The sequence below is a fragment of the Pseudocercospora fijiensis genome, assembly GCF_000340215.1.
Source record: "Pseudocercospora fijiensis CIRAD86 unplaced genomic scaffold MYCFIscaffold_3, whole genome shotgun sequence".
NCBI lineage: Eukaryota > Fungi > Ascomycota > Dothideomycetes > Mycosphaerellales > Mycosphaerellaceae > Pseudocercospora > Pseudocercospora fijiensis.
Genome location: NW_006921534.1, coordinates 3463056 through 3471548, shown reverse-complemented (window position 1 = coordinate 3471548; position 8493 = coordinate 3463056). Strand labels below are relative to the sequence as shown.

The 8493-nt window shown below is 39.3% G+C and overlaps 1 protein-coding gene across 1 annotated transcript; it reads left to right on the top strand.

The window, feature by feature from the left end:
* Positions 1-5929: 5929 nt before the first annotated feature.
* Positions 5930-6674, top strand: MYCFIDRAFT_210887 (uncharacterized protein). Its single transcript, XM_007926899.1, has one exon. It carries the CDS (start codon positions 6260-6262, stop codon positions 6434-6436), a length of 177 nt encoding a protein of 58 aa, XP_007925090.1. The 5' UTR covers positions 5930-6259; the 3' UTR covers positions 6437-6674.
* Positions 6675-8493: the final 1819 nt, after the last annotated feature.

Here is an 8493-nt window from a genome sequence, read left to right as displayed (position 1 = left end):
CTTTACTTATAGTCCCTAATTTAGTTTTAGATCTAGCTAGATCCCTAGTACCCTAAGCTCTACTAATAGTTAGGTTTTAAAGCCTTAGATAGTAATTGATTGCTTTATATTATAGGTTGATTTAGCCTTGCTAAAGTAGATAAGCTAGTACTTTTCTAGGGTGAATTTTGCTCTATGCCTCCTTGCCTATTTTTTATACTCCTAGTGCTTCTCTTCTAGGATCTTATAGTTAGTTTCTATTGTCTTAGACTAGGCTAGGATGTTTGTATTATCTATAAACCCTAATGCTAATGTGTTTTTTAATTCTAGGAGTAGGAGTAGGTCTACTATAAAGATAAGGAAGAGGATTAGGGAGAGTGTTAATCCTTAGGGGATTCCCTTTTTAGTTAGTATTAGGTCTAATTTGAATTTGCCTAGAATAAGCTATATTGATCTTTCCTATAGGAAGGACTAGATAAATTAGACTATCTAGTTTAGTATAGCTTTCTGTTTAAGTATATATAGGAGCCTTTTATAGGAGATATTGTTAAAGGCTCCTAAGATATTAAGGGAGAAGAGGGTTGCTACCTAGTTTTAATTATAGTGCTAGATATACTTGATCTATTCTATAATTAGTTCTATAGCTATTAGTGTTAACCTCTTCTTTCTTCCTCCTATCTAGCCTTTAGGAAGGATGTTCCTTTCCTCGGCAAAGGTTGTTAGCCTTTTAGCGACAATTTTTTCTAGCACCTTGCCTATTGTATTAAGTAGGGCTATTAGTCTATAGGCCTTAAGCTGTATATAGTCTTCCTTCTAGGGCTTCTTTAGCACTACTGTTAGGGACTTCCTAAATAGTCTTAGGTAGTGTCCTAGTACTAGGCTGTATAAAAAGATATTAGCTAGTGCTAGGGCTAGCCCCTTCCTATATGCTTTTAGAAGTTTGTTATAGATCTTGTCTTCTCCTAGTGCCTTATTGCCTAGAATTTTCTTTAGGATCCTTTTAATAGTTTCGGGTTTAACCTAGGTGTCTCTTAGTATACCTAGTAGTAGAGTCTCTTATTCTTTCTCCTTTATATCTAATAGGTCTACTTGTACTTTTCTATAGAAGAAGTATTAGCCTAGGGCTCTTGCTTTCCCTTCTATTATAGTCTATATTTGTCTTTATTAGTCTATAATGTCCGGGAATTGTAGTAGTATATCTTTATCCTATTCGGGTCTCCTTGCCTATTTAGTAATCCTCTATATCTCCTCTAGTTTCTTTGTAATTATTCCTATTATAGATCTCTATTTTTGTATCTTGTCTTTCTTAATCTAGATCTTCTTTTCCTAGTAGGCTTTATTGTAGTTGTCCTATGCTTCCTAGGTATAGGTTTATATCTACTGCCTCCTAGCCTTCTTTGCTACTTTAACCTTCCTTATATACTTACTAGTCTAGTATAGTTGCTAGTATAGTAAATGTTTCTTTGCTAGGATATACTTTCTAGCTACCTGTTTTAGGATTCCTATTAGTTCTTCTACTGCCTTGTTAATGTCCTCTAGCCTTAGTAGGTGCTTTGTTAAGAGTTCCTCTAGTTTTAGGTTCCTTTCTAGTTCCTTCCTAATCCTGCCCTATTAGGTACCTTTCTAGTTAAGCTTCTCCTCTAGTTCCCTTTCCTAATTAGCTTAGACATTTAGCTTAATCTGCACCGGGAAGTAGTCTAATAATTCTTCTAGTTCCTAGTTAACCCTATATCTTGTAATCCTGTTCCTAATCTAATATAATGCAAAGTATAGGTCTAGTATACTACTGCTTCCTCTTGCCTCCTAAGTAATTAGTCCCTTTAGGGTAACAATTTCTATTCCTTCCCTCTCTAATATATCAATTAGTCTTCCTGCTAGGAAGTAGTAAGCTAAGGTAAAGTCTAAGCCCTAGAGGGGGTAGTAGAGGTTGAAATCCCTAAGTAGGATTTAGTAGGTGTTCCCCTAGATAACTCTAGGTAGTCTTTCTAGGGTTTTTAGTTAGGTACTGCTTCTTAAGTCTAGTAGTAGGTTGTATATATAGTAGACTTAGAGTATACCTTAGGATGTCTCTACTTGAACTAATATTAGGTCCCTATCCTCCTATAGTATAGCCTGCTAGGTTTCTATATCTATCTCCTTGCTAATATAGATGCATATCCTTAGGGCTCCCTAGTTGTAGATAATTAGGTAGTATCTTAGGTCTTTGACTATTACTAGTCTCTTTATATATAGGTTAAGCTAGGGCTCTTAGATTATAATAATATAATGTTCTTTTAGGTTTAGTACTTAAAGGAAGCTCCTCTATACCTTGTCTTTGCTCTTGTTAATATTGTACTATATAATATTTAGTAATATTGCAATGTTTATTAGGTTTTATCTATATTATTTCCCTATAAGTTTTCCTTTAGTCTTCCCTTACTTTAGACTAATATTTAACTAAGCTTTGTCTGCCCTGCTTCCTTTCCTGCAATGTTAAGGTATCTTAGTCTCCCTAGTTGCTAGTAACTCTCTTATACTAGTAAGGCCCTAAATGTAAACCTATTATCTTATCTAGACCTCTTTTGTAGCACTTAGCTCGGTTGCTTCTATACCTAGCTGCCCTAGCTTATTATATATCTTTTTAGTATATTGATTCTAGCTTCCTTTGCCTTCCTAGCTGCCTATATTCTTACTAGGTATTCCTTCGCCTATAAGGGGTGTCTTTTAGTATAGCATATATATCTTGCTTCTCCCTTATATGCTTTGCATTCTTTAACCTAGTAATCCCCTATATAATAGGAGTAGGTATTAGTTGTCTTTATATACTTAGCTACTAAGTGTCTATAGTGTTAACATTTAAAGCACTGCATTATCCTATAGTTGCTTCGGTGTATCTCTGTTTCTAATCTTTTAAAGTCCTAGAACAACCCCTAGTCTAGTACTATATTAGCTTGCTCTGCACTCCCTACCTAGATAATTAGGGAAGACTACTTCTTAGTCTCTTCGATTTTCCTTTTAATCTATACTACTTTTGTAATCTTTAGGCCTAGGTATATAGCTTAGTTTTGTCTCTATAGGCTCTTAATATCCTGTTCTTCCTTAAAGCTTCTTATTATACTATAGGCTATAATTATAAATTGCTATTAGGAGACCTTTACTGTTTTCCCTATTTTAGTTGTCTATTCTTTTTATATTTCTAGCTTCTTTTTGTCCTACTCTTATGCTATAAACAGCTTAATTATCCTTTTACCTTCGTTCCTAGCCCTAATTACCTCTTTAACTATAATTCTTTCTACAATCTCTTTCCCTATAAGTCCTTAGATTTCCTTTTACTCCTATAGGTCCGTAATATAGACTCTAACTACTGTCCTCGAGGGTTTTAGCGCCTCCTAACTAGCTACTACTACCTAGGTGCGGTAGTTTGGGCTTATCTCCTATTGTTTCTTCGTAATCTTTACTACAACTATATTAGCTACCTTTGTAATTACGTAGCTTACCTAGTTGTAGATTGCTTTTAGTCCTCTAAGGAGTTCTAAGATTATTATCCTATATACCCTCTTAGGGGTTCTTCTATCTTCCGCCTTTAGTACCTCTTCTGCCCTAGTATATAGTGCTTTCTATTCGTCCTCCCTTCCTTCTTAACTGTCTTCCCTTCGTCTCTAATTGTTCGCTACTATTCTCTCCCTCTCGATCGATCGTTTTACTTTAGCTATATACTAAAATAGCGATTTGGACTTTAGTAGCAAATTTACTAGTAGTAAAAGTTATTAACCTTAGCTTAAAGCATATAAACAAAACTTAATTATTTAGGCTATATATAGAATATATACTAAAAGAATAGATATACTACCTTAGTAGAGGCCTAGATATATTATATATAACCCCCTAATTACTAGCAGTTATCCTCTAGCTAGTAGGTCTAGTAGTATAATTCTTAGAGATTAATAGCTTTAAGCTATACTATCTAGCTATTATAGATTTAGCTATTATACTACTTATTTCAAATTCTACTACTAGTCCCCCGATAAATTATATAGTTAAGAGTATAGAATACTAAATTACTAACTTCTAAATAGAGATAGGTCGATTAGTAGAGGTCGATTAACGGTTCGACTAATAGTTTAATTAATAGTTTAATTAATAGTTTAATTAAAAGTTTGATTAATAGTTTGATTAATAGTTTGATTAATAGTTTGATTAATAGTTTGATTAATAGTTTCATTAATAGTTTGATTAATAGTTTGATTGATAGTTTGATTAATAGTTTGATTAATAGTTTGATTAGTAGTTTAAGAAGAAGTTCGATTACTAGTAATAGTTTAATTCAAAACGTAATTAGTAGTTTAATTAATAGTCTAATTAATAGTTTAACTAATTAAACCGTTTAATTAGTAGTTTAATTAGTAGTTTAATTAATAGTTTAATTAGTAGTTCGATTAGTAGTTTTAGTTTAATACAAATTTTAGTTAGTACTTTAGTAGTAGCTAGTCCCCTAATAAATTATATAGTTTAAAGTATATAATACTAAACTACTAGCTTCTAAATAGAGATAGGTCGACTAGTAAGTTAATTAGTAGGTCGATTAATAGTTCGATTAATAGTTCGATTAATAGTTCGATTAATAGTTCGATTAATAGTTCGATTAATAGTTCGATTAATAGTTCGATTAATAGTTCGATTAATAGTTTAATTAATAGTTTAATTAATAGTTTAATTAGTAGTTTAATTACTAGTAATAGTTTAATTTAAAATTAAATTAGTAGTTTAATTAGTAGTTTTATTAGTAGTTTAACTAGTAGTTTTATTAGTAGTTTAATTAGAAATTTAATTAGTAGTTTAATTAACTATTTAATTAATAGTTTAATTAGTAGTTCGATTACTAGTTTTAGTCTAACGGAAGTTTTAACTAGTATTTTATTAGTAGCTAGTCCCCCGATAAATTATATAATCTAAAGTATACAGTACTAAATTACTAACTTCTAAATAGAGATAGGTCGATTAGTAGGTCGATTGTTAGGTCGATTAATAGATCTATTAGTAGTTCGATTAGTAGTTTAGCTAGCAGTTCGATTAGCAGTTTGATTACTAGTAACGTTTTAATTTAAAATCTCGTTAGTAGTTTAATTAGTAGTTTAACTAGTAGCTTAACTTGTAGTTTAATTAGTTGTTTTATTAGTAATTTCAAAAATAGCTTTGTTAGCTGTTTAATTAGTGGTTTAATTAGCAGTTCGATTGCTAGTTTTAGTTTTACGAAAATCCCAATTAGTATTTCGCTAGCAGTTTCTTTAACAGCCCTACTAGCAGTTTCACTAATAGTTTTGTTAGTAGTTTTGTTAGTAGTTTTGTTTCTAGTTTTCCCTTTAATCTTTAATTAAATATTACTTCTGCTAAAATTCTTAGCTAATTATTTCGGTCTTAGCGGATAACTTAGATTTTCGCGGGCGGTAGGCGCGGTATCTAGATTAGTAGCTATAGTACTAATTATTTCGGTATTAGCGGACAACTTGGATTTTAATACTAGCTAGTACTAGCTAATAGTCCGAGCTAATACTAGCTAATACTAGCTAATACTAGCTAATACTAGCTAATACTAGCTAATACTAGCTAACACTAGCTAATACCTACGCCAAAATCCGGGGTAAGTCAAATTTCCCCCTAACACTTGTTTCGATTAACGTTCTACGCTAAAATCCGGGGCAAGTCAAATTCTATATCAACTTTGATGACGCTAAAATCCGGGGCAAGTCAAATTTCCCTTTAATATTTGTTTCGGTTAACGTTCTACGCTGAAATCCGGGGTTAGTCAAATTCTATATCAACTTTGATAGTACAATTGGCTCTGCAAAAATTCTCAGCCAATCATTCGGGTCTTAGCGGACAACTTAGAATTTCGCGCGCGAGGGCGCGGTCCTCAGATTGGCAGCAAGCTGCCAAACACACTGGTAGGGGGAGAGTGGATCCGATCTGTCCTCCTTATATGCATAACCAGATTTTGCATAGATACGAAGGTTCAATGTAGCTGAAGCCAAATTTCCGATCTTGAAGATTCAAGATCGATGGACGGCTGATCGTTTCAAGGTTACGCTGGCGTTGGACCGTTTGCTACCGGCATTGCCCTCTTGCTGACCAAGGTCCTCCTCACACAACATCGTAATAGCCACGTCCTTCCCTTCTCAACCATTTCATGCGCCTGAAAAGCAGCTGGTGGATGCCGATCCAGGATTTACCACTTCATAATCGTCTATGCCATGAAATCTCGCCATTTCCCATCCGTGGAGTACCAACAACCATCATCTGAGGAATGAATGGTCCAAGTTCCAACCCCGAGGAACATGGCATGATCCTCTCCGGTCGCGTGAACTCTGTCGTAAGTGTGACTCTGTCGTCAGCGACTCCAAAGCTGTGTGAAACGGCGGCAGCGCCCAATCTGGAAAGCTCCGGCCGAGACTTTGTGGTGAAGGCTGTAGGGCTGATTTGATTTGATGCCAGAGAACGTCGAGGCGTACCTCGAAGGCACGATGGATTGTACCACCTTCGAGCGAAAACTGCCCTCGGCCAGTGTTGCGTAGCCCTGCGTCTCTCCGTCTTCGCCGGGCCTTTGGCTTGCGCTGGTTTGTAGAAATGCCTTGCAGTGACTCTGGAGTCTGCTGCGTTCGGTCCGAAGTGCACTCAAGTCGTGCCCATGACATGCGCCCAAAAGCCACTGCTCTTCTCAGCGGGGGGTGAAGGCCTCAAAAATCCGTTGCTCTCCACTTTCACAGGCACATCGTCATCCCACCCTTCGCTGTCGCTGGGATCGTGCCAAGTCAAAGCTGGGTTTGTTGCCCAAAATGGACTTGTCCTCGACGTCTGGACGCTGTCAAGGATACTCGAATCGCAAGTCGATATTGTCGAGCACTCAGTCTCGCCGCTGCTCGAAATTGTAGGAGATGACTGTACCTGCCTCCGCTGAAGCACTCTCCAAAGCATCCAGCGAATCACCCAGTTTCCCTCGTCCTGAGTCCAGGCAAGATCGTATATGCCTCGAGTCTTGATGGACGCGGTTTCATATATCTTGGTGACCTGGCGTTGGAATGCAAATTCCGATATGTGAGCAACGCTGAAGGGAGGTTGTATGGTGTCATCATCGACGTATTCAGCTTCCAAGCATTTCCGACTTTCAAAGAGTCGCTTCATGCCGGCCACTGCTTCGCGCTACATCGAAAGTCAGATCGAGGCGCGGTGGTGCGGCGGTGCGGCGGTGCGGCGGGAGAGAATTCCGTACCTTCATCCTTCGATACAACATTCTATGCCTGTACGTCCGCTCAGACAGACCGATGTGATGTAAGAAGTTGGCGCGGCTATCGTCCGGGGCGACTATGATACCCGTAGGGCCGTCGAAGGATAGAAAGTCATCGAGGCTCAGTCGCGTGCACAAGCGTGTTTCTGGCATGGGTGTTGGTCGAGGAAAGAATGGAATCAGTGCGGAAAGCAATGTGTCGACTAAGGTAATTTGGCGGCAGAAAAGCGAATGGCGTACGCGAGAAATCTTCTGGCCTGAGTCGTTCTATTCTGTCGATCTTTCTAGGCATACCGAGTGGAAAGCATGTAGCTGTCGCAAAGGAATTGTTTCGGCGATGGTGTTCGGTTGGACGGAGAGGCGTGCGACGGCCGACGGGATGCGCACGAAGCCATATACGACGCCGGGCAGGAGATGGATTCGAACTTGGGAGCCTTACTAGTGTGGTGGTGTGGCGAATCACCTGGCCTGAGATGTGCTTGGGTCTGGGCAGTGATCAAGTGGGATTCCTGAGGCTGAACAACCGGGTGGTGTCCGGGCGTCTTCCTATCGGCAAGCTGGCCCATTTGTCGGCTGAACAGCAAGCCCATGTGCTTGCATACAAGCCTGTTGCCAGCAGGATATTCCAATTGGTCGGATTGAGTACCGGTGCAGCCGGACGAGCACCCCGACTGGAAGACACGCTTCTGAAAGCTAATCTACCGTACCTGCTCGCGCAATTGACGACGATCGACGGCTCGCGTAATTCTTGCCTTGCCTTGCCGTGCCGTGCCGTGTCGTGCCGTGCCGTGCCTTCGCCCGTCATCGTCATCTCCATCGCCGTCGCCATCGCCATCGCCATCGCCATCGCCATCGCTTCGGTCCGCCTTGCTCGTGTTGATGATGAATGTATTGCGGCGCGGTGCATGAAAGACAGAGGCAAGAAGGTGGGGTTGATACGGGCAGCATTGTGCTACCATGGCTGGCGTGGATTTGTCGGTGGCAATGCGTCGTCGTGCTTGCGAAAAAAAAGTCGACTGGTGCGTGACATGGGCTGGAGTTTAAAAGTCGGGAGGACGGCGGCAGTAAACTCTGTGACCCTTACCCTTGCCCTTGCCCTTGCCGGGCGTCTCGGGGAATCGGAATCCATCCCGTCCACGCCATCCCGTGCCATGCTCCGAAGGATCTTGCCGAGAAGGAAGAACTCCGATCACACTCGCCGAAAGAGCCGTGACTATGCAACTTCCCTTCTGGTCCCAAGCCCATGGTTCTTGCCC

Coding starts and splice junctions, on each gene's coding strand:
- MYCFIDRAFT_210887 (XM_007926899.1), top strand. CDS start 6,260: ATGAATGGTCCAAGTTCCAACCCCGAGGAACATGGCATGATCCTCTCC.